At 35.0% G+C, this 27950-nt stretch overlaps 1 protein-coding gene across 2 annotated transcripts; it reads right to left on the reverse strand.

Annotated features, from left to right (window-relative positions):
* Positions 1-4501: 4501 nt before the first annotated feature.
* Positions 4502-13332, reverse strand: LOC109174595 (pentatricopeptide repeat-containing protein At5g11310, mitochondrial). Of its 2 annotated transcripts, XM_019323832.1 has the most exons (5): positions 12654-13332; positions 6422-8081; positions 5607-5682; positions 5380-5457; positions 4502-5335 (listed from the first exon to the last, which is right to left on the reverse strand). In XM_019323832.1, exons 1-2 carry the CDS (start codon positions 13228-13230, stop codon positions 6859-6861), a joined length of 1800 nt encoding a protein of 599 aa, XP_019179377.1. In that variant the 5' UTR covers positions 13231-13332; the 3' UTR covers positions 4502-5335; positions 5380-5457; positions 5607-5682; positions 6422-6858. The 2 variants fall into 2 exon arrangements, with proteins under 2 accessions (XP_019179377.1, XP_019179379.1); XM_019323834.1 differs by lacking the exons at positions 5380-5457; positions 5607-5682.
* Between the last annotated feature and the right edge of the window lie 14618 nt (positions 13333-27950).

The raw sequence follows: 27950 nt of genomic DNA on the forward strand, positions 1-27950 counted from the left end.
CTAGATAGGTGGTAGAGCCGTGTCCTTGACTAGACTAGTGACACGACCATGTCCAGGGGGTGTCATGGTCATATATATCCCCTTATGGATTGGTGACATAACCATGACACAAGGGTGACACGGATGTGTCCTCTAGCGAGCAATTCGGTTGGCTTAGGGTGCTCACAATGGCCTATGGTACGATATCCCGAACATGAGCAGGAACCTGTAGAGATTTACTTGCAGGAAAAGCATTCTCATCAAATCGGATATGGCGTATGATAAAAATCTTTCCAATGTTGAGATCCAAACAACGATACTATGGTAAACATAAAAAACACAAATGGGTAGACCAAAACTCTATTTTATGTTTGTTGTACGGACATAGATGAGGAAAATGCAATCAACTAATGGCACGAAGAAAGGAATAATCAGAATTTTCTTTGTTGATGAGGGCATAGGGCTCATAATTTTTTTAGAGTTACAGAAGGCATACGATTAATGAGGAACACCGCAATATCATAGGCGTAGGCCCAATACCTAGGGGAAATAGAGGTTTGGGCAAGCAAGGGGAGACCGATTTTAACAATGTGCCTATGACATTTTTCTAATTGGCCATTTTATTCATGTGTGTAAAGCACATGATTGACAATGATTTATTTCAAGACTGACAGAGAACTTTTCTAATTTGTTGTATTCTTATCCTAGATCACTTTGAATGACTTTAATTTTACAAGAAAATGTTTGCTCAACCAGTGCTTAAAATCTATATGGAAAATGTTAGATGTCTGTCTTTAGTTTCATGGAAAAGACCCAAATATCACAATAATAATCATCAACAAAAATGACGAAATAATGATGACCTTCTTTAGATAAAATTGAGGATGATCCCTAAATATCTGTGTAAACTAAATCTAATACAGTAGAACTAGACTTTATGACTCTTTCTAGTGGAAATCATGAGGATTTCCCTAATTGACAGGCAGAACAAGGAGAGTTAACAAAACTGAAGGATTTAGATACTAGACAATAACGTAGAATATTGTGTAGGGCTCTTTAGTGATGGTGACTAAGACTATTGTGCCAATCTTCTAAAGATACTTTGGATGTAGTGAATGCAATTTTGTTTTGTATTGGAAGTTTGTATACCCCCCCCCCCCCCCCCCCCCTCCCTTAAGCATAATTTGATTGGCGTTTGAGATCTTTCACAACAAAAAATGAGGGGTGAAACTCAAAGAAAATATTATTATCAATGGTGAAACGATTGACAAATAAGATAGAGTTGGTTAGGGCAGGAACATGTAACTCATTCTGTAACTATAGAACATGTGAAGAAGAGGGATATCAAAGTATGCTCAGTACAAGAAATATTCAAACATTCACCATTACCAACTCAAAAACGTGTCATTTCCTGTGTACTCTTTTACTCATTGAAGGAGGAGGGATCTGGAATGGCATGGTGAGTGGAACTAGTGTTAAGGAACACGTAATACATTCTGTAATTGTAAAACACGTGAAGAAGATGATATCAAAGTATGCTAGTATTAGAAATATTCAAACTTGTAAACTCAAAAAGTGTCATTCCCTTTGTACTCTTTCACTTGTTGCGGGAAGGAGGGATTCGGAGTGGCATGGCCTGGATGTAAGGAGTCAGACAGGAAAAGGAGCCATCAATGTATCCACTAAGATTTTGAACACGAAGAAAGGGAACACGCTGAGTTTTTTAGAACAGATAATTTAAGGAAGCAAGTTTAAGAGAGATAAAGTGATGAGTCGTCTATAGTGTATTTATCAGGGCTGGGGGTGGAGAGGTAATATTGGAGATGGTGTGAGAGGATGAGGAGGTGGTGGCATCGACGACGTTGGCGGTGGGTGGGGGCGCGATGTCGGGACTGGCATCCCTGGCATGGCAGTAGTATTGGTGGCCATGGATCGTATGGTCTGCTGATGATGCCAGATGGGAACGGTATTATTTGCAAAATGTTTTATTATTGATCAATCGTATTCACAAAGTACAAGATGGGACGTATGTATATAAGTACAAGAATTTGTCTTAACTATGGTAAGATTAGTAAATGAGGAGTTACAATAATACACAGAAATGGAAAAGAAATTCTAAAACTGATAAAATACAGAGTCCTAATACAAATAAACTCATCTTTTTTTTAATAATTAGGTAATCCTAGTTTTTGCCGAACTAATCCTAAGCCCACTGGACCCTGTCCCTAGAGCCACTACAGAGATAAATCACAAGTCACGCAATCATCCCACTAGTCAGACCCTAGTCTTCATGCACGCACAAGGAATTCAATCAAAACCTTACAATCTTACATCATCCTGGGCCTTTTTCCCATATTTATATTTCCAATGGTGAGATTTGAACACTCACACTGCCGTCTTTAGTCGTGATATCAAGTCATGCGACGAACCACTACAGAGTCCTTATACAAATAAACTCATTTTTTATCCAACCTTTTAGTGTAACCATTTTAACAAGTTATCTGTAAATATAAAGAATGAAAAAAAAAAACAAGAAAAAAAGTTCTGCAAGGTGCAAAAGAATGCAATGGACTAAGCTCATAGATAAATATAAAAGCTGAAATTTTTTATTCAACTTTTATATTCACAAGTAGTGTGCTAAAATATCCGTCCCATTTTGTTTATCTGGTTCGATAAACGAGACTTGACTGAAGCTATTTTTACTTCAGTTTTTCATAATATTAAATTTATTTTTAATATATAAAATTTATATATTTAGAAACTACATTAAAAGTACTATTAAACATAAAAAATCAAATTTAAAAATAATTAAAAATTACTAAAGAAAATAAGTAATGAAGAAAGAGTTGGATTGACCAATGAATAGTAAACAGGACAGGTAAAATGGGACAGAGGGAGTAATATGGAATAATTAAGAAATAGATATAATTCATTATTTTGATTGTTCAATAATAAAAGGATCGAAATTGAAATATAGGGTGAAATTAATCAAATAAAATTAAAAAAAAAAAATTAATAGGTTATAATAATATGGGGAAATGTTGATATTTTTGTCAAAATAATACTCCACAATAATAAAGGGTTCATAATTATGATTGATATTCATCACTCATCAATCAAGATCCGTTGCCTTTCATTTACTGTTCATTACATTCAGAGAAAAGATTCATAATATTTGTGATTAATAATGATCAAGGCACACACACACAGTTAGGTGTGTCTAAGTTCATACTACATTATTTATGAAAGTCCTAGCTATTTAAAGTTTTGATGATTAACCAAAACGTATGTCGTGATGTGTGATAGGGATATGATTAAAGCATTATAATAGAAATCAGAAGAATGATTAGCATGACTATGACCACACAAGGCCCCAATAATATTCTATCTACTTTCCTTTTTGTTTTATATCTTTTTTCACAATTGAAAAAGAAACAATTTTGTCATGCTTCAAATTTTCAAATTCATTTGGACCTACATCACTATTTTTATTTTTATGAAGTGTGAGAGTTTTTAGAATATCATAATATCATATACAGTTATCACAAATCAACAATGATAATAATAGGTGGACTGAAAAATCATTCAATACAATCAAACAAAAATAACTGTGTTGACTAATTGACTAATATATTGACAGCTCTGATAGAGTAAATGGTTTCGGGTAGAGTAAATATGACCAAGAACTCTATTATAGGTAAAATAATATGGTTGGGAGGTTAAGTAAAGGTCAGCCTACATGAGGTGGGGAAGATTAAATGGAGGTGGTTGGTGTGACCGGGATAGTAATGAAAGACCCGACCAAGTTAGGTCGATCGATAGGTTTCGAGTGGAGCGATGTAGGTTGGGAGCCTAACGTGGAGCGATGTAGGTTGGGAGCCCAAAAGTCCCCATTCTAGGTGCAATAAATGTCCTATATATAGAGGGAAAGAGGGGACACATGCCAAGTGTTTGGCATGTCTTCCACGTGTCCTTGAGTTTTGACACGTGGTGCGACGCTTAGAGACCAGAAGGTCTACTAATCAATGAGACTAGGAGGGCCGCTAATTATGGTCGGTAAGTGCATTGCACTATTGAGGTCGGGAAATGCGCTATTGAGCTCCGTAGATTAAGTGGTTTGCCCTATAACCCTATCAAACTCGATTTGCAAATTGTTTCCAAAAAAAAAAAAAAAAAAAAAAAAAAAAAAAAAAATAACTTTCTTTCAAATCATCAATAATATTACAAAAAAATAGAATTAGTCGGATAACTTCTTTTTTTTGTCTGATAAAAAAAGGACTAAAAGTAGATGTCATCTATAAATTTAAGATAAAAAATTGAATTAACTCATAAGTAAATAAAAATCAATCAATTTATCTCTAATTAATATTAGACTTTTTCTTATAAATAACTGTTCAACCCCTAAATATTACACATCTTTTATATATAACAAAGAATTTATTCACGATTAGTATTACATTTTCCAACATGATTAGTACTACATTTTCTAGCATAAATATTACATTTCCATATTGACCTAATCCAAGAAACTCACTCTTATCACATTAACAATAAGCATTAGTCGAGAACAAATAAAGTGTGTGAATGTTTATTGCATTGGAAGTAAATATGTCATTGTGATATTCATTACTGTTGAAGAAAATGTTCATCACACTTGTAAATAATATACAATTGAATTATAAACAATAATTTGTTCGAAGAGGAAATGGACGTGACCACCATAGAAGACCTTTAAGGAACTCTGGGCTTTGGATTTCTCCAGAATTGGAATTAACAGTGCACCAAATTATTGCAGATATTGTTGTTTTGTCACTATCAAGGCATGAGCACCAATGGAGTCCATGTTTGAGTGGGTATTGTGGGTTATGCATCTCATCTGGATGTGTAGTTATCATTCCTCTTCTTTATTGGCATTATCGTTATAGAAATGACAGTTCTGAACAGGTTTCTCAGAAGCAACAGAATTCTTCCACATTGAGGTGACCTTTCATATCATGTTAACGCCTGTGATGGTAACTTGACATTAGAGAGGCCTTCCAATACGTCCCAAAGTAGACCAAGGTTCAAAACTCGACAGTTGCACTATCAAGATTATGTTCAAAGTGAACAAATCTCTTGTGCGCACTGCGGCACTGACATTTGACTTTGTTTGCTAAGTCACTGAGTTACTGTAATTTACATCATCCTAGATACTTTGTCAAACCGGAGTGGGAGACCCTTGGGGTTGGGGATTCAACCAGTAAACCAACAGTGAAGGAAGAGTACACAAACCAAACCAAACCAAACCATTGATCCTTGACTTTCAGTATAGAGAAGCCTCAAGTCTCCAGGCCAGCTATCCCACCCTCAGAAGTGCCTACAATTCAACAACGAAACCAAATGAATCACAGGTACTAGTACTACTGATAAGGATTCAGAGAGTAGCAATATGTTGCGTTGAGGACTTGTTTAATTGCCATCAAGCCTTTCCAAAGGTAACTGTGGACAACCAGGTACACAAATAATAACTAAAACAAAGTATTTAAGCAGTATAATTGAAATATATATATATATATATATATATATATATATATATATATATATGAAAATAAATTATAGGGTAACACTGCCCATCACTGAAGTCTCACCAAAAAAGAATGATAAATTGCCAGGAGAACAAGAAGAAAGTAGCAGCTCAAAGCAATTAAAAGAATGACAATTTGCCTGAAATTGGAAATAAACCAGTTGTAAATTTTAAATGCTGTTGCAATTAGCATACTGTTGCATAAAGATAAAATATATGGTAAAACTTGCTCATTCAATGATTGAATTATACAAGTCTTCCTTCAAACAGATGGTTATTTCTACAGACAGCAAGTGCTAACTTAGTTCAGCTCAATAATTATTTGAATAACACTTTGATGCTGTCCTAAGGCACCAAGTGGGAAAAAGTCAGAATTTGCTAACAACATATTTTGTTTCACATATTACTTGTGAGGTACAGTTACATATCATTCTGGTTTTCTTTGAATCTGTAAATACAGATACAAAATTTAGGTATGTTCGTAAATTCCTGATGAAGAAAATTACAGAATTTCATAGTCAAGGATGATATGCTAGATTCTAAAATTTCCTCAGTTTCATGAATTTTCTTTCCTTTTCTTATAATAATTTGTTATGAACATTTCTTGCCTAACAAAAGGTATGTACAATCTCCTGATCTACTTCTACTAACTCTTAGACTACTAGGGTTTATATTCCACAAACATGATATTGCAGGGAAAACAAGTAGCAAAATGTTAATGAAGACATTTTCCAATTTCAAGCCCAATAATGAAAGGAAATCATTAAAAATTGAACACCCAATTGCCTGCCGTTCACATAATAGAATTATACCCTAGTCTGTATCCTATGCAGAGAAACAAAACGAAAATGTAAAAGTAAAGAATGAACAGATTCTCACCTGCACTCAGTGCATGTCTATCTACATTGTTCTTTATGGAGCATTATTAACCTTTTAATGCCAACACTTGCTAAATGCAGCACTAATTAAGCCCATCATTCTTCAATTTCAGGTTACTAGATAAGTTTCCAAGATATGAGACAAGTGGTTAACTGTTGAACATTTCACCATGCTTCACCTTCTAAGCTTGCCTCCCATATTTTTCTTTTCATCTTGTATAATAGAAAGTTTTGCACTCTTGATGCATCAGCGCATGCCTCATATTAGCTACAGCCCACAAATTCTGATACTATTCTGTCTGGCTAATGAGCAACCCCACCAATATTTCATGACCTTTTAATGATAAAAAACATGACTGGTGCATCTATGAAAACATGGTGATAGGTCCACCCTTTTTCAATGGTATCCACAGAAGGATATAATTTCAAGATCAGTGCTCAGTTAACTCTACTTTTGATGCTGTCTATAGACGGGTTTGCACTTGGCATAGCATTCTGAAGTTGATGTCTACGTTTTGCAAGCTTTCTTGGGTTTGCACAAGTTTTTAAGGTGTCAGACATCGCTACAGCTTTCTGAATTATAGATTTTCTTCTTACAGGTGAACTATCTCCAACTTCAGTGTATGTGTTGGGCAACTTTTTCGAATGTGGCAAAGAGGCCATCATATCACAAAGTTTCTTTATCTTTTCATTCATTCCCTGTTTCTTTAGATTATCAATCATTTTCTGATATGTAAGGTATTGAGGTACAATCCCTCTCCGAATCATGTCTTCAAACTCTTGAATAGCCTCATCTAATCGATCCATTTTGCAAAGCAAATGTATAAGCATACTGCTTGTAGCCAAATCCAAATCACACCCCCTAGCCCTCATTTCTCTGATAACTCGCATTGCTAGATCCAGCTTTTCTTCTTCACATAGCATCTTTACCAATAGATGGTAAGTAAGCCGATCAGGTTCATATCCAGATTCAATCATCTTGGTATAAAGGTTTAAGCCTTCTTCAATCCTCCCAAACTTTGAAAAGTACCTAAAGAAGTAATTGTAAGTTGTGGGAGTTGGTGTAAAACCTCTATTGATCATCATCTTAAGAATCTTACTGGCCCCTAAGAGATCCCCAGCCTTGCAGAAACCCTTCACTAGTGAATTGTAAGTAGAAATAGTGGGACCAGATTCCAATACTGTTAAGCGTTCCATCATTCCCAAGGCCTCCTTGAACCTCCCCGCTTCTCCTAATGCATCAATAATTGGATTATAGACAATAGCATTTGGCTGAATTCCTTCCTTGCTCATGTCACTAATCAGCTCCATTGCAATCTCTACTCTGCGCATACGGCAATATCCTTCAACAAGGGTACCATAAGTTACAATACTAGGCGTAATGTTTTCCTTTCTCATCTCCACCCAAAGCCCTTCAGCCTTCTTCAGCTTTCTAGACCGGAACCATCCATTCAACAGAATATTATAAATTCTTGTAGATGGAACCCAACTGGGGTCTCGACCCTTTTGCCTCTCAAAATATTCAGAAGCTACCCTAACATGCCCTTCTTTGCACAAAGAATCTAACAGGATCTCAAACAATGTGTTTGCTGAATCCAAGGAGCGAATAAAATCAAGAGTTGATGAGAACTCAAATGTTCTAATGGCTGCTGAGTTCATACCTGAGAAGCCAAAATTATTTCAGAGAAGAGAACAGTAAAAATGAGTTAAAAATGAACTCTGACAAACTGCTTATAGGTATCATCTAATATCATATGTTTAAAACAACAGCCAAATTCACATCACTATATGAGGTCAGGAGTGTAACATTGGGAACTATAGCAATAAAAATTTTCCCTAAGAGACTTCATGTCCTAGAAGGCTAAATGAGTTTGACAGTTTGTATGTGATAGATGTGTTGTCAATATGTAAATCTTATTTAAAAAGTGTCTCATACCACTATTCAGCAGAGAAATTTATTGATAAGTGAAAAAAATCCTAAAGGCTTAAGCTTATCTAGTAGGAATAAGCTATGTAGCATGGATAACAAGAAGACACATGATTTGGGAAAATAGGGGACAAAAGATGTGAGGTTCACAATTTTAATTATTATTTATTATTATAAGTTATAACTAACGTAAATTAGAAATCAATGCATAGATAATAGATGTATTTCAAAAAAAAAAAATCAATATTTAATTATCAGGGTAACTTCATAAAGCTTCACAGATATGTTTCAGAACCCTGATTTCAGATCTTCTGTCATGAAAACAAAAATAAAAAATAAAGAAGTTCTTGTGTTAATTGAAATATGCTTCAATTGTCAATTGCCAATAGAGTCCTTTAGGTTTTATTCAATACTTTGATATCTATCCCAAATTCTCTTGAATCTTAAAATTGTTTTCCTGCACCAATTATTGGCATGTCTAACAATGAATTAAAATAATAATAATAATAATAATAATAATAATAATAATAATATAATAATAATAATAATAATAATAATAATAAGATATATATTCATGATTGATTGATTTGTGTCCAGGCTTTGGACATTCCATGCCTTACACAGGAATCAGTATATTACATGTATACATGGCCTTAAATTTGGTATCCTGTTGTCTAGTCTAGGGAATAAATAGCAAAATCCAGAAGTTCACTAAGAATGCAGTGGGGCAAATTTGAGAAGAGCCTAAACAGCAATTAGTCAATACTAATCAGGTGAGCAATTGTTGCTTTATTTAACAGAACATCAGTTTAGCATATTGTGCTCTGCAGTCCAGCTCAATAAACAAACTAAACAGAAATGAAAATTTGCATAATGCTAAAAGTGCAATTCAACTTAACTGAAATGTTAAACAAGTCTTGAATACTAAGTTTTAAGACTTCATACTGAATTACTGATAGTCTGATACTAAAACTCAAATCCTGGTGTCATTATCATACAGTCCAGATCTAGTTTGCTATGCCTTATATGGCACTTACCTATTCAAATTTCAGTCACAATTATAAATTCAGCATTGAAAATGTGGGGACTAAAGAGACCAGAAACTTTATCTTTGTCAAGATGATACATGTTGGGAGGTGTGATCATTTAGGAAGTCTTATTTTATTAAAATTATATTACATAGTTTAGATATTAAGAAACTACTAAATCATTATTTAGCTTATTACTTAGTTTAATACTTTAATTATTTGAAAGCTACTATATAGTTATTTGGTTTATTATTCTTAGTCTTTGAACTAGTTTAGACAATTTAGTTATTTGTAAACTACCAAGTAACTAATCATTCTTAGTTTAGGAATCCTTGTAATCAGCACTGTAAAAGGGACCATTAATTGGAAGAATGGGGAAGCATAAATTTAATCCCAAAGGAACTAATGGAGTATTGGGTCTCAAGCAAACCCAGCGTTTTCTTTTCCTTTTCATTCTTTTCTTGTGTTTTCTTACCCGTGACGAAGAACCTATAACATTAGTTCCGTTGCCAACATGATGGGCGTCACTTGGTCCAAGTTTGAAGCTCTCAAAGAATCAACAAATGAGTTGAAACAATTATGGAATAGTTATACATACGTCATTTTGGAGAATTGGGTGAAGATGCCAGTGAACTAAAGCAATGTATTACTAAATTCCTCAATTCCTCAATAATGACCAAGGCCAAACACCAAAAATTGAGACGCCCATTTCCTCCGGAATTCAGCAAACGGGGTGATGTTGATCACCCACATGTGGAGATAGCACCATGCAAGCCAATGTTTCAGCCAATCAGTCTCATGCTAGTGATAATTCAACACAAAGAGCTTTGAATTTATAGAAACTGAGGGTATGTCCTTTCCAAAAGCTATTCACACTTTACAGCCCCATATCATTTCATGATTGTGTCGTATGGTATTGGTTTATCTCCATCAGGGATCTACCTCATCCTTTGACCTTGTGGTTCCAACTCATTCATTCAAAGGATGGCCAAGATTGGAGTCCTCCTCATCAATTGATCTTTTGAATGCAAATTGTGGCTTTACAATTTGTAGTTCCTTCGGAAATGCCACTTGATCGTGGGAAATGGGTGTAATGATACATGCTGGGAGGTGTGAGTATTTGGGAAAGTCTTATTTTATTAAAATTACATTACATAATTTAGATTTTAAGAAACTACTAAATAGATATTGAGCTTATTACTTAGTTTAGTTATTTGGAAGCTACTAAATAGTTATTTGGTTTATTATTCTTAGTATTCAAGTTAGTTTAGGCAATTTAGTTATTTGGAATTTGGAAACAACCTTATAACCAACCTTTAAAAAAAAAAAAAAAAAAAAAAAAAAGAGACTCTTGTTTGGAAGAATGGGGAAGTAGAAATTCAATCCCAAAAGGGGTCCAAGAGTGTTTTGGGTCTCAAGCAAACCCAATGCTTTATTCATTTCCTTTTCCAAATTCCAACTACTTTTCTCTATTCTTTTCTTTTATGTTTTCTTGCCCGACAACAGAACCAATGTTATATGCTCACGCCAAGGGCAAAAAAACACAAAAGAATAGAAAAAAGAAAAGAAAACGCTGGGTTTGCTTGAGACCCAAACTCCTTTAGTCTCTTCTTTGGGATTAAATTTCTGCTACCCCATTCTTCCAAATAATAGTCCCTTTTATAAGACTACGTACAAGGATTCCTAAACTAAAAATGATTAATTATTTGGTAGTTTCCAAATAACTAAATTGCCTTAAACCAAATAACTATTTAGTAACTTCCAAAAATACTAAACTAAGTAATAAGCTAAATAATTATTCAATAATTTCTTAATATATAAACTATGTAATATAATTTTAATAAAATAAGGCTTCCTAAATAAGCACAACTCCCAACATGTATCACAAGATTGAAGTTTATAAACCCATTTTATAGATGCGGGACTCTTAACAAACAAAATTTAATTCTTATAGAGTATATATAGACTAGTCACCTATTCTTTGCCCTTTCTAAATATTTATCCTGGCATTTATCCCTTTCTTACTATTTATATTGCTTTTAAAAGACAGGTGAACTAACAGAACTATAGGCATAGATAGGGGTGAGCATTGTGGCTTCCATTTAGTAGTAAGGCCAAACTGAATGAAAATTGAATATTTCATTTTGATTTCAAGGCCAACTGAAACCGAAAATGAAATCCATAAATCCATAAATTAAAAGAAAATTCAAATTCCCAGAAATTTTAAATCTCAATAGAATACCCATAAGAATTACTCCGTATTAAAAATAAATAAATACTCCATAACTCAAAAATTCAAAATTACAATAACATAAATCATGTAACCCCATTAATAAGAATCAATGCTAAGAAATCAACAAATTTCAACATATATTCAAATCAAGGCACATAAACTTCAATACAAGATAAAGAAAAAAAATTAGAGAACAATAATATCTTTTTAACATGTAGTTTAGGGTTTTGTTTAAATTTATATATTTTGATTTTGGTTAGAGTTGATAACCAAAAAATTTTATTTCATCTAGGATTGGCTCAGTTTGAGTTGGCTTTCCATCTGATATCCACCCTTAGCCCCTTAGCATAAAGCATCCTATTGTAGTTAACAAATACCTTTGTCAAGATAATACTTTCAGTATTTCAGGTCAATGGGCAGAACCAGTAGCTTTGTCAAGATAATCAGTTCTCACAAATTGCTTCATACATAAGGCCAGTGCATATTAGGATTCAAGATACTATACAGAGTTAAATAAATAATAGAACCTAATGTTCCAAATTTCGACCATGCAGCAAAAGAAGATGATAAATTAATGCAATTGTTATACCATGGAACAGGGTTCATATTGCATTGTGAACTCTAGTCTACAAATTATGTCTCTAGAGTTAACACATTCTGTACATGTAGTTAACAATTTCTATACCTGTAAACAAATTGAAGGCACATAACAAAGTAATTACTGACATATCAAGCACATAACAAAGTAATTACGAACAAATGATATGTGTTATCTACGGGTACAAAATATGTTAATTCCAGACACAAAATATTGGTTAACATGTAATGTGTTTATGTGCCCGTAGTTATTAATTATCATGTGCCTTCAATTTGTTACGATACATACTCGGTTAATTGCAAGTACACAATGTGTAACTGCAGGTACAAAATCTAAAGGTTGCTTTTTGGACCATATCCAAAATGCAAGGTAGACATCCAATGGTATAACTTGCCAAATTAATGGAATTTCATCAAAAAAAATGAAGTAAGGAGAATTTGTAGCAACCTGCACGAGCATACCGTCTGAGCATAATTGTGAATGTGTCTAAATTGGGCCTTGCATCAATGGAACTAATCCGATCACGAATCAAAGACCAAGCAGTATCGAAGTCCCTGCCTTTTCCAAGTGCATTGATCATCGCATTAAAGACGGGCACGGAGAAATTGTACCAGGGCTGCTTCTCCGCCCAGAGAAAGAGGGCCAAAAGGGGTTTGTGAGAAGAATCGAAGTGGTTGAAAATAAGAAGGAAAAGCGCATCATCAAGCTCGATTCCGACCCGGTCCAATGCCTGTTCGAGGGAGGGACCGGGAGAAAGGCTAGGGTCTCTCAGGAGGTCACAGATTGTGGTAAAACCGTTAGGGCTTTGGGGTTGGGGCGGTGGGGTGGAGTGGGGTGGGGGGCGAAGTTGGGGTGGCTGTAGTGGAGGCGCAAATGGCCATTTCATCAGGGGCTTTCCAGGGTTCAAGAGCCATGATTGGGTGGAGAGGAGTTTACAGGTGGCGCAGGCGGTGGGGGTTTGGAGGAGGAGAGATGGTAAGGAGAAAAGGCAACGGCGAATCCGATGTGACGCAAAGCCCTTCATTTCGGCTGAAAGGATGTGCGGCGTTGGGAGAGAATGGGGTTTTTCCCGCAGGCCGGAAAGAAGAGTGGAACTTTGAAAGACAAAAGAAGTGAACCGAAATAATAGATTGAGTTAATTGACGAAATGGTCACTTGATTATAGTAAAATTACTAATTTGATCTTTGATAATTTTTTTTGTTCAATTAAATTTTTGACTTTGAAAATGTTAACCTCTTCAGAGTATGGCTCGCCTTCCTTCGCTTCACGAGCACAGCTTATGTCGCTAGGCCACGCTCCATCGTCGTTCCCACTAAACTTAAACCCCCATGCTAAAGCATTTTTCAACAACCTCAACTCCATATCCACTTTAATATGAGATGATCGTATCTTGCCCTGTTGAGCCCCCACGACACCATGGTCGTCGACGTAGCATACGGAGCCCCATCGCAAATTGCAAACCCACCGAGTTTCCAGAACTCGACTCGGAACTCGGATTCGATGACTGGGTCAAAATGAAATTAAACTCAACTCCATTTTCTTCACAAAGCCCAGCTAACCGGATCAATGATACTGATACAGGAATGGACAAGCTAAAAGAAAATATTATAATAAGAGTAGGAAAAGAATGTTTGGGTCGGATTCGGATGACGATGGTAACCGCCGGGATGGTAGTGATTTTATGGAACTGAAGCAAGAAGTTGTGGAGCTACGTACGTTGCATAAGAAAGAGGAGGAGTTGCATTTCTATGATGCATTTGCATATCCTTGGGAGAAGACAGGCATTGTAAGAGAGTGAAATTTTATCAATGCCTTCTAATTTAACAAATTTCTAACGCCTGACCGAACGGAGGACCAAAATGGTTAACATTTTCAAAGTCGAAGACTTAATTGGGATAAAAAATTGTCGAGGACTTAATTGGAAAAAAAAAATTGTCGAGAACCAAATTAGTAATTTCGCTATAGTTAAGGGACTATTTCGGTAATTAACTCTAATAGATTCAAACATTTTGGCTTACTTGGTAGAGTTTATAACCTAGGGTCGGTTTGTAAACGTGCAAATGATTTCTGAAAATCATCAGATTTTCAGTGCTTGGAAGAGCCTAGAAAATCTCGAAGTCAACGGAAATCATTTTCTAGGTCAAAGGAAAGCAATGCTGTTTTGGAGAAAAATGACTTCCGTCAAAATTTGACGAAAGTCATTTTCCGGACAGTGAACCTGCGCGAAAACTTTGTCAGCTTCACTGGTTCTGTGCTCTCTGATTTTCACCTTTTTTAAAACATTTTTTAATTTTTTAATAAATAATATTATTTGATTTCAAAAAATAAATAAATAATATTATTATAAATATTTTTATATTTTAAATAAAATAATTAATTATATAAAATGTTTAATTATACAACTCTACCTCATTTTCTACAAAATGAACGAAACACGCAAAGACAGTTTTTTGCTATGCAGCCAAACACAAAGGAAAATGTTTTCTAAAAAATGACTCATTTTTCACAAAGTCATTTTCCTGCTTTGCAAATGGACCCTTATTTTAAATTACAAATAAGTTATAGCTCTCTTTGGTAAAATTAGGAGCTTAAAATAATAGTTTATATATATACTAGTTTTTCACGTGCATTGCGCGCGATTGGGATAATGCTCAATGTTATATTTTTATATAAGTACTTTAAAGTATATCAATGCAAGATTATATTGGAGTCATTCATGCATAGATAATCGAATGTTGAATTTGCTTATTTAAATAGATAATTCTACGTTTACGAATGCAATATAATTTAATGCAATCATGATTGATTATAATTGTCACTAAAATAATTTATGGTAATTTCTAAATACTTAGTCTAAAAATAATAGTCTAAATATGCTAGTCTAAAAATAATAGTGTAAATAAATACTACATTTGGTTTAAATTTCTCTAAGCTTTCTTAATTCTCTCGAGGGTAGCATTGTCATTCCCTTCATCTTCAGTACATATCCTCTTCTTTTGTATTGGTAGTGCGCCATGTTCAATTGTGTTAGTTGTGATAGCATAGAGGACAACATCATGCAATGAGATTATAGTGTAGGAAGATGTGGATTTGCCTTGTTGTGTATATGCCTGGGATCTTAGTTGTACAATGAACTCTTGATCTTGCAGGCGCTTGTTGATATTTGGTAGTGGTAGTTCTTTCCCCTACATGTTTCATTCGTTGTGAGATGTGTGTCATATATTCTCACGTGACAGAATTAAACAAAATATTAATATATTTGTAGAAGGTTCATGAATAGTACCTATTGTTCTAGTTCCATAACTTGTTTACTTGAATGTAACAACAATGACTCTGCAAGTAGTTCGAATACTGATGCCGCAATGTACCCAGTTTCATCAACAATGTCCACATCCATTTTGCACCTGTGCATTTTGTAGTTCATATTTTTAGAATTAGTATGAATGAGTGTAATACTTAATCTTTTGTGTGTGCGTGTGTGTATTTTTTGTTAAATTGGTTTGTTGAATTGATACTATCCTTGGAGTACCTACCGCTCTCTTTTCACCACAATGCATACATTTAAATAGCTAGTCACTTTGTGCATAAACCTTTTTTAAACAATGGCTACATCCTATATACCAAGTGTTTTTGTTGTTAAAGTTGATACTGATTTTGTCCTTAATCCAAGAAGGTTGAGTCTATAAAATGAAATTGATTGTTAATTTATATTAGTTTAAATATATTTAAAGAATGCTCAATAAGTATTTTTACTTACATGATTAATGAATGCTAGAACGGTCACTATTTTTTAAATTTATTCTTTTTCTGGATTTGCAAGTTTGATTGCAGCATTGTTGTAGTCTCGGCATCTTTTCAATGCATCAAGTGTATCACGATGTTCTTTCGCCCTACATAGTCATTTTTAATAATATGTTTTTCAATATAGCTACGTAAGATAATGATATATTTAGCATGTACATAAATTATTATGAGTATAGAAGTATACCATTCTTTTAGGTGTTATGCTCTAGGTACTTTTGGTTCAAGCAGTATTGTTAAATGAGTTCTTGTGCATAGAGAAATGCCTCGTTTTTTCAAGGAATGAAATAATATAAGATAAGGTATTTTAAAAATTTATATATTTTAAATCATCTTATAATGAAATATGATTTAACTTTGAAGTGAACCACTGTGATGTAATCCAAAGATATTACAGGGTAGTTTCCTGCTTCAATTTCTTGAGTTATTTGAATACCCTCTTTGTCAACAAATCCTCCCCAAGTAGTTAATATGATTGACTTCAACATGTTTTTTTTTTTCTTTTTTGCATTGCAGAAAATAAAGGCAATATAACTTATGGAACTATATCAATAATTTTTTTTTAAAATAAGATACTGTAGACACCTAATTCTAAATTAAAGAAATGAATATGTATTATTATATTTTTTATTGTAGGTACTAATTTATTTATATATAATTTAAGAGTATAAATAGAGTGGGGGACTTACTTTTCATCCACAAGAATGAAGTCATTGATTTTTTTATTTTAATTCGTTGTTGAGACAAATTCTTTTGGTAGCTTGTCAATGACAATTGCTACAATTGATGGCAATAGAGGATGGTGATAAATAATTTAGAATATATAGTTAGAATAGATATTGTTATTAGTAAAAATAAACTTACAAATTTCTCTAGAAGTTTTTAGACATTGATAAAATTCTTTGAATGGAGTATAAACTTGTTCAGTTGGAGCCAGTGTGGTGTCAACATTGTCAATTGCTTGGATTCTGGTCTTAGCATTTAGAATCCAGGTGTAGTTGTATTTATGCTCTACAACTTTGAAGTTAGGTCGCGCGGGTCTGACAACGACATTTGAAATACTGTACCATGAGTTTAAATTATACTTGGTGCCATTGGTATTGTTCACAAACAATGTTATCACATAATATACTTTAAATTCAAATTTATAAATTATAGAGTAAAGAGTAATGTGAATTCATAGATTAGGTAGGAATTTATAAATATTTGATTTTTTGAGTTTGGTATTGTTTGCAAAATAAATAAATAAAGATTAGGGTTTAATATATTAAATATACTAATGACAAAAGGCGACACAAAAGAAGAAAGAAGAAAGAAAAAAAAAACGCGACAGAGACGGGACTTAATCTCCAATTTCTCTTTTTCTGGAGGGCGAGGTGGAGAATAGTGGTGAGGCGGTGAAGAATGGCGGGAGGTCAATGGAAGCACATGTGGGGCTGGTTGATCGCCAGTGTGATGTGGTGGGGAGGCTCAACAGAGACGGGCTTGGGAAGGTTCTAGGTTAATGGAGGTTAGACATAACATTATAGAAACATATATACCTACCAAAATTTCCGTGCTGTAGAATAATTTAGGTTTCTCCGACTTTGATGTTGTGCTTCAGAATAATTTAGGTTTGTACCTCTAACTAGTGGGCAATGGCTTAATATACGGGTGTTTTGGGTAAACTAATGGTGTAGTTAGAATTGTACAAGGATTTGTGAATTATAATTCTATAAGGATTTGTGAGTTAAAATTCAATAAGGATTTGTGGGTTAGAATTCCATAAGGATTTGTTGTTTTTTTTTAAAAATGAGAGTTGTTGGTTTTTTAAATTATTGTCGAACTGTGAATTCTTTGTTCTTAAGGTAATGTGGTATTTACTATTTTTTGTTTGTACTATGAATTCTTTGTTCTTTTGGATGCTAATATTGTGTGTCCTTTGTTAATGCAGAATTTATGTGTGGTAGCTGCATATCGGTCAATCAGAGAGATTTTAGAAAAAAAAAGAAAAAAAGTAATTAGTCCCATTCGGTCACTTCTCATGATTTGGTGCATATTAACTTTTTGATTGAGTATTGGGTCAAATAGTACTTTGATATAGTTTCTTATTGTCCAGCTTTTATTTTCATAATATGATTTTAGGAGTATCAAAATTGAAGTTGTACTTGAAAAAAAAAATTGACTTTAAAATAGTGCACGTGACAAGCATGGGAGGTATAATTTTTGCCATTACTAACTGAACAAGAAGTGAATTGATGCACATGGCTTTGTTCCTTCTATCCTTTCCACTTTATTTTGAATTTATATTTAGATGTAATAAGCAATAAAGTAAATTGATTGATTGGCAGGAATTGTGCATCATATAAATATCTGCCTCTCTCCTTGCCTTTTATTTGGATGCTGCAATTGATATTAAGTTGTTCCCCAAAGTCTGATAACTATACTAGCTTGCATTTAACATATGCATTTTGTTGCAGGAGCAAGCCGCTGCCTTGGCAAAAGGTAAACCTTCACCAACTTTGTGCAGTAGTGCAAATATTCAGCTATTAAATTTGGCCGACTTCAAACATGCTCATGAGCAGGTGATGGAAAATAACTAAGGTCTTGATTTTTTTTTCTCACTTGGTATGTTATATGCATGGTTTGTTTTATGAAAGTATTGGGGTCATTGTTGTGTATGTATAGGTTTGTGCAAGTGTGATGTCAGAGTCCATAAACATGACAGAGCTTGTTCAGTGGAATGAATTGTACGAGGAAGGAGGGTCCAGAAGAAAGAAGTCACTCAGCTACTTCATGTGAGAGAGAGAGACCAGATGTGAGGCCACCTGGTTTTGTTGTGAGGTTAGCTTCTCTGTAAAATGGAATGGGGTATAGGATTATTTGTATAATGTCCATGTGAGTGAAGAAGAAGAGATGAGATATATGTTATAGAGGTAGAATATGCATGCCTGCCTTCTAGGCGCCTGAGAGTATTGATTAGTGCGACTTTTTTGTTCATTATTTAGAAGAAGAGTATTTAATGTACTACTAAAAATCTAGTTGTCTTAAGAATAATCCTTCTTCCGATAGTTGTGCATATCATTTCATAATAAAAGGAACTAAGAACTATATTCAATGGTTCAGAGTCTTGCAGCCATGCTTTATATATGCACAATGTGTTAGATATACTTCATTACAAAATATTTTGTACTATCCTCACACCCCCATACATTTTCGATGTTACATTCAACATGATATTGGAGAGCGTATAACCATCAATCCTGTTGAGATTAAACAAGAACAAGAAAAATAATAATGGCTGCAAGTAAAGAAGACAAGATTTACGTGGTTCGACAACGTGCCTACATCCACGGGAGTGAAAGTATTCTTTTCATAGTGATGGTGATAGTGGTGACACAACCCCTTAGGGATACAACGAATATATTTATAGGCATCTAATCCATGTACAAAGGGTCTACCCGTTTCACTCCTACTCCTAGTATGAGACAAACTCATATTCCTAATCCTTATATGAGACAAACTCAACAATCTCTACCTTGGCGAATATGCTCTTTAGGAGAAAAGATAACTCAACAAATCTCCACCTTGACGAATATGCTCTTTAGGAGAAACAACTTATCTCACTATCTCCACCTTCACATATATGCCCTTTAGGAGAAAAGACAATCTCCACCTTGGCGAATATGCTCTTTAGGAGAAAAGATAGCTCAACAAATCTCCACCTTGGCAAATATGTCATTTAGGAGAAAAGACTTATCGCACCATCTCCACCTTCGCAAATATGCCCTTTAGGAGAAAAAAAGACTTATCTCACATATACACATGGGTAAGAACAACCATGCTCATCCCAACTACCCAGCCATATGCACCACGCAACATCAAACGTTTCCCCATGCATATACACGAACCGCTTTGTCCCAAGCCATTCGCCCTCAGCCGTCGACTTGTTATACCAGCTACGACTCATGCTAACTGTCCCGTTCAACTGACTTCCTGCATCTGGCCCATACCAGTTCCATGTCCCCTCTTGGTATCCACGCTGCCCCAACACAACAGCGCCCCTGCAAAGTCACACTAAACTCGTGTGCCTTGCCCAATGCTCCACTAACCAGCAATTGCCACTAGTCAGCAACACGCACCACGCAGCATCAAACGTTTCCCCGTGCATGTTCACGAACTGCTTCGTCCCAAGCAATCCTCCACACCAAGCCATATTAGCCCAACTCATACTAGCCGTGACTCATGACAAGCCCGACCCATACCGATACCAGGTTCACGACCCCTCCTGGTATCCGCGTTGCCCAACACTACAGCGCCCATCACCACTTTCTCATCTAGTATTTAGAAACGCACAACAAGTCCAAACAATGTTCGAACTTGTTACTAGTTACCGCTAGAACATCACCTTCACTATAATAAGAGTCATCAGCATGTACCACGCCCGTAGCTTCCTACTTCTTCAACTCCTTCCAATCAGCCTCTTCTAGATTTGCTGAATTTTCCGCCCTCAAGGTTTTCAGAAGGCCCTGATATGCCAACAAATCCTTTACCCTAGACCGCCATAACCCAAAATTCCCTATACCATCAATCTTTGATACCTCAAATTTTGTACTTGAACTGGCCATCTCAACAGTGCTCTGATACCAATTTGTTGAGATTAAGCAATAACAAGAAAAACAATAACAATGGCAGAAAGGTAAAGAAGGCAAGATTTACGTGGTTCGGCAATGTGCCTACGTCCACGGGATTGAAACTATTCTTATATTCATAGTGATGGTGATATTGGTGACACAACCCCTTAGGGATACAACCAATATATTTATAGGCATCTAATCCATGTACAAAGGGTCTACCCGTTTCACTCCTACTCCCAGTATGAGACAAACTCATATTCCTAATCCTTATATGAGACAAACTCAACAAATCATTTTATTAGTACACATAAAATTGGGAAAAAACCAATAAACATAAGAAAAATCAAAAGATATTGTTAAGTATCTATAAATTTGAATTTCAGAAACTTTTTCTATAGCTTGAATCAAGTCAATATCTTGATTTTCATCAACCTCACAATGGAAGCCACCATTGCATACATGACTATTGGCCAAGAGGTTGTAATCCACTTTTCTACTAGAAGACATGGGAAATGACTCTGTAAAGAAGAAGCAAACATGATTCATTGTTGGAGGGAGTTTTCTAGCTATCCAATTTGTAATAGATCTCAACAATTACATTCAGTTCTGCAATTCCTGAAGCATGCATCTCCATCATTTTTGCGATCTTTGATTCCATGACCTTAGTCACCTGGTGGGCAGTGATAAGTAAGGAATTCAGTTGAGAAGGAAACACAAAATACAAGATCTCAGTTAAACGGCTCTCCAAACGAAGCCTATTCAAATTTCAAGCGGAAACTCAAGCAACTCAAAGCTTGAGTAAGTCGAGCCCAGGCTCTAAAAATAGATTTAGGTTGAAGTCATGGCAAGAATCAAGCTTGCAAACTTAGGTACAATTCACTCGATTACACTCCTACTCTCACAAAAAAAAAAAAAAAAAAAAAACTTCAAATACAGAACACTTAACAAACTGCTACTTTAATAGAAAAGCACAATGACCATGGAATAAATGAATTGCTTAAACTTTACTGCATGTAGATAAAGGATGCTGATGTGCCAACAGTAAAGCTATAAATAATTACAAAGTAATTAAAAATCTTGATGCTTGTGTTTCAGACAGATTGGAATCATCCTGTAATTCAAAATGTTGTATACTGATGAATTTATCAAGCATACCAAGTATTAGATGAATAAGGGTTTAGGGTTCTTACAGTTAGTCTCTATGCCTTTTATTTGATTTTTGAATTCTGTGGCTGGTAGTCTACTTACATTGCATTTACTAGCAAGAAATGAGCTGATGTACTCATCCATAAACATAATTTGCTACAGGTCCTTTAAGCTTTCATATAGTTGTGAACCAAATGCTTGGAGCAAGCTTCGATTTTTTTTACCAAACTATGTTTCTCATCTGTAAAGTTCTTCTATTAATTGAATGCGCAAAAAGTAATAGATGCTTTTATTAAAAACTCATTCACTGGAGTCAGTATTGAGGTTCTCCACAACAGATTTCTATAAAGCAAAAACTACCAATTTGTGGTAAAAGCACCTTTTACATGGGCTAAAATCATGAGAGATAAAAGTGGAATTCATGTTCCAGAAGACAATTAAGATACCAGAATGTTAAGGCACAAAAAAAATGAATAAAGAAATAAAGAAGATTGAAATGTAGCTATACCTAACCTTACAAAGAGGGAAGTTACATCATTTGATGCATTGTGCAAACTTTCGCTTAGCTCCTTTGCACATCCAATCAGATGATTTTCTATCCAAAAAGCACAGAATTATTATATTTATTCATGTAATAACGTGATGATAGGAAATTGTTATTGCCAGTAAGAGATACCTGAATTTAACAGTTTGGTTATAGTAACATCCTTTTCTTTGAGTGTTGAAACAACAATATTGTAATTCTCTTGAAGATCTTGCAAAGCAATGTTACTCTTTTTTAGATTTATCTTAAGAACATTTTTAACATAAGATAAATGAACAGAAACAAAAGAGTTGTACTTCATGCAAGATTTATAGAACCTTTGTCTAACCTTGCAGTCCTTCAGTTCACTTTTGAAGCTCAACTTTTCTTTTTGTTCAGTATAATAAAGCTCACAGAATTTATCATTTTGCTGTAAGGTGAAGTTGATGTTAAATGCAGTGCACATATGAAAAACTGTAATAGTGAAAATGGAAAACAATAACAATAAAAATAAGGCAAAAGTGTCAAATCGCACCACGAACCAATTGCGATTCTTCACCCCGCACCCTACACTTTCATTACTGCCTATTCGATGCACAAACCGTCTATTTTTTTCCAGTTAGTCATTTTTACAGGTTGAATGCAAGTTGTAGGTAATGCGTTGCTGATGTGGATGTGTTATGCTATTGACGTGTTTTATTTTGTAGAGGTGGCAGCTGATTCAGCAGTGCGCTAAACTTAACCCAAATTGAAACCTAAATCACTAACCCTAATTTGAAATCTACGACGCAAGGAGAGTTCTGAAACCATTCAATCTTCCGTTCTACTACCCAAACCAAAAATCCCTAAGCCTGACGACACCAAGACGACATCTCATACATCGCAACTACCATTGGAAGACGAAGGAAAAGTGTCTGGAATTCGAAGGCAATATTTGCGAAGGAAGACTAAGGTAATTCGAAGTAGCTGTATATGTAGAACAATGTACACTGTTATAATGTTTTCTTATGCGAATATGCTCTGAATATGCGTTGAATTTGCTTTGATTGGGTTTGAATATGCTTTGAATGCGGTATGGTCCATGTTGTTGTTGGTTTTGCTTTAATTCATTATTGATTTTGATGTAGTGGGGTCCATGAATACTGCATTTTTCTATGTATATGCTTTGATAAAGTGTGGTCTTGCATTTGTTTACTCTTTTTCGATAAAGTGGCAGGACATTGTTGGCAGGACTGCATTAGTTTACTCTTATTTATCACAGTTGAAAGCTGCATTTGTTAAAAGCTTTTGTCTGTTTAAAGTGTGGAAATGCTTTTATGTTAAATGTGCATTGCATTTGTGTTGTCAGGATGAATGAAACTGTGGAATTAATTATACATCATAGTGGCAATTTCGTGGAAAAGCCTAGGTTGAAATATTTGAATGGGGAGACAGAGGTAGTGACTGTGGACCCTGATGTTATATGCTATCCACACTTAGTAAAGTATATAACAAACCAAAGATATGGGAAAATAACATCTCTGACCTATAAGTTGACCAAGGAACCCTTTACAGCTTTAAAACTATTAAATAATGATGCTACTAGTATACACTTAGCTAAGATTGCTTGTGAAAATAAAAGGGTTGAGATATATGTGGAGCATGGGGTTGATGAGCCTGAAGTAGTTGGTGCATGGGGCACTTCATGACCTGAACAGGTACCCAATGCAGAACTGGTGCAAAGCTTACTTCAAAGAAGAAGTTAAATGTGACATGGTTGACAACAATTTAAGTGAGTCATACAATAGGACATTATTGGCAGCAAGGTCAAAGAACATTATTCCAATGCTTGAAGATATAAGAGTTGCAGTGATGAAGAGGATTGCTAAGAAGAAAGCAATTGCAGAGAGATGGAGTGGGAATTTTGGCACAAATGTCCTCAAGAAGTTGAATGAAAATATACTTGGCAGTGCAGATTGGGAAGTCATCTTCAATGGAGTTGATGGATATGAGGTCAAAAGGGGTAGATTTCAATTCAAGATAAACTTGGAGTTGAGGACATGTTCCTGTAGGCTTTGGCAGTTGACTGGGGTGCCATGTCCTCATTCAATTTGTGCCATATTTCACAGGGGCCATCAACCGGATCAGTACATCCATGAATGGTACAGCAAGGAAGTTTACTTGAAGACCTATGAGCATGTAATACAACCTATAAATGGAGAGCAATTCTGGCCAAGAACCAAAGGAGATGAGATACATGCTCCAGTTCCTAGGAAGATGACTGGCAGGCCCAAAAAAAAAAAGGTTGAAGATGATGAAAAGAACAAGGACAAAAACAAATTAAGTTCAGAGGTTAGAAAGTTGTCAAGGAAAGGAAGGATCATGACCTGTCAACTATGCAAGGGTAAAGGCCACAACAAAAGATTCTGTCCTAGTTTGTCAAGCCAACAAGAAGCAACTGCTGCTGGTACCTCTACGGCTGAAATTGGAAGTAGAAGGGCTACTATTGCTGAAAGAGGAAGAGGGAGGGCTACTAGTGATGAAAGAGGAAGAGGGAGGGCTACTAGTGCTGAAAGAGGAAGAGGGAGGGCTTCTAGTGCTAAAAGAGGAAGAGGAAGGGCTACTAGTGTTGAAAGAGGAAGAGGAAGGGCTACTATTGCTGAAAGTAGTCTTGGAATCTCAGGTAATTACATTAAACTAACAGTGTTTGTAGGGTTTATCTAATGTTGAGCATAGAAACTGTATTTGATTATGATATTAATATTTTGTTTATATTTGTAGATTACACAAATCAATGAAGAGTTGCAGGCAGATTTTGGCTACTCTCACTTTGTTTATTTTGGCACTTTGTTTATTTTGGCAGTTTACTAGACAGTGAGTGGCAGTTTAGGCAGATTTGGTGAATGTATTTTGGCTACTCTTTAGGCAGATTTGGTGAATGTATGGGTGCTACTCTTTAGGCAGATTTGGTGGATGTATTTTGGCTACTTTTTAGGCATTTTGACTACTGATTTAAGTATATACTGACAATGTCCATTTGGTATATTATGGTGAATGTGAATTTAAGTATCTACTAGTGTATATTATAGTGCATGGAAATTTATGTTTGTGAATTGCATTTGTGTATTTTGTGTATTTTGGCAGTTTACTTGACAGTGAATGGAAGGTTACTTACTCACTTTGTGTATTTTAGTTTGACAGTTTACTTACTCACTTTTGGCAGTAAACAAATTTCTCCATACTTAGCCAAATTCAAACAATTAACTTAGCCATACTTAGCCATTTTTGGCAGTAAACAATTTTTGGCATTATACAATTGAGGCTTCACTGGAAACTGGTGGCAAATTTTCATTACAAGAACCACAATTTTCACTACAATCTTGCTACACCATTACTTTTTAACTTAACATTCTTGCTACAAGAACAACAATTACAAATAAGAGAACTATCCTTAACAATTCATTTTCTTTTTTTTTTCAGAGCACTATATTCTTTTACAATTAGTTCTCTCAACCCTTCTAGTTCACCCCTCATAGACACCACCAGCTTCTTTAGTTGTTCATGGTCACCTTCGCCCCTTCTTGCACTATCGTCCTTCCAACGGAAGAAGCCACAACCATTTCCATCCTATACAAGCAATACAATTTTAATAAATCCAAAGCTAAAAATTTTAAGCTAAACAAATTAAATTACAATTACCTTAAATCCAAAGCTGGAATCATTATTATAGCATATACATACAAATTGGAAAGGAGCAGGAATATAGAGAAAAATTTTCCCAGAATTTAAAAAATCCAAAACCCTAACAATTGCTTTTCCTACGAAGAAACCAAAAAAACCCTAAACCCAAAATTCATTCAAAATTGGTTCAACAACTACGTACCTTCCACCTTTGACACCTGAAGAATTGCTTTCCCGACTCTTTACTCGTGCAAATAGGGGCTTTCAATCCACAAGTACAATAAACACTAGGCTTGTACTCCATGTTTACTCTCACTCGCGATGAATTGGAGGAAGATGACATCTTCGTCGGACACCGCTACTTCGTCGAAGGAGATCGTTGTGGTTTATTAAGCCGTAAAACAACAATGGCCAGTGGTTGTGCGAAAGGGAGAAGACAAGAATGAGGCATAAATTCTACAACTTGGCCTAAAATGCTAAACATTGCCTCCACGTCGGATTAAGACCTGCTCCATGTCATCAAGTTTACAGGGAAACCTGTAAAAATGACTAATTGGAAAAAAATAGACGGTTTGTGCATCGAATAGGCAGTAATGAAAGTGTAGGGTGCGGGGTGAAGAATTGCAATTGGTTCGTGGTGCGATTTGACACTTTTGCCTAAAAATAATTAAAATATTAAATTTTACCTTCTCACTAACATCCAGATCATTCTCCAACTGCTCAATCTTCTCATTCTTTTCCTGCAAGAAAACAAACACCCATGTCCCTATATATATAATACAAATGGCCCCTTTTTAGAGTCGTGATGACATCACTTCATCAGTGCAAGCAGAAATGGGAGAGCACAAAATTAAACATTCAGTCAATACCTTAGACTTACCATTGTAGTAGAGTGCTTTCTGAGGTTTTGGTGGTATTTTTCAATTTGCAGGTCTTGCCAGATTCACCAGATAAGCACAGCTAAAACACATTTGCAGCCCTTCATAGAAAGTAAGAAAATTGATTAGTAATTCAACGTTAACTGCATCTAGTTAAAATATCTTCATTGTCATTATTCAGGTAAAATATGACTAAAAATTATGCCAAATGAGAATATGACAAAATTTGAATCATGGGAAAATGTAATTGAAGTCGTAAACAATATAAGTTATCTAAATATTGAAGGAACATAGTTTTGCAAAATAACATCTTTACACAATCTGCAAGAATAGAAATCAATAATAGTAAAACACTAACAAAAAGTGGTACTCTTTGGAAATAATAGTTTAAGAAATAACCTAGTTGGATAAATTGATTGACCCACAGACTTCAGTCATAATTTCTTGATAAACAATGTCCGATGATTATTGCAAATTAACATCTTTACACGATCTACTTTTTTGCTCTTGATAAGGCTACATATAATTGACCGTGGGAAAACAATGGTTGTCTCAAGTAAATCCCTACAAAATCAAATATTTGTCCTTGTGCCTTATTTATTGTCATTCCAAAACACACTTTGATTGGGAACTGGCGGCGTTTAAATGGGATTGAGCAATTTTCATCCTTTGAAGCTTCAAGTGGGATCCTTGGTATGAAAGCATGTTTACCGAAGTGTTCCCCAGAAGCAATGACATAACGTATAACATGATCACGAAAGTCATCACATATTAACCGTGTACCATTACATAGTCCTTCTGCAGGATTAATATTCCTCAGTAACATTATAGGGCAATTCCTTTTTAGGATCAACATGTGAGGAGGTACACTAGGTACCGAGATAGTATGCAAGAAGTAAGCAAATTCATTGGGGGGGGGGGGGGGGAGTAGAATCTAGCAATTCATCATAACTGACATAATATTTTTCCTCTCTAGGAAATCTAGCAATTAAGGTGTTGTTAATTTTATCCATGTATTCATTCTTTGGTGTCAATATACCTCTCTTCATGAGTGGGTAAGGATCACAATTAAAGTTCATTAAATCTGGGAAAACTATGTCAGTTAATGAAAAGATTGTA

Source organism: Ipomoea nil, unplaced genomic scaffold (assembly GCF_001879475.1).
Source record: "Ipomoea nil cultivar Tokyo-kokei standard unplaced genomic scaffold, Asagao_1.1 scaffold0642, whole genome shotgun sequence".
Lineage (NCBI taxonomy): Eukaryota > Viridiplantae > Streptophyta > Magnoliopsida > Solanales > Convolvulaceae > Ipomoea > Ipomoea nil.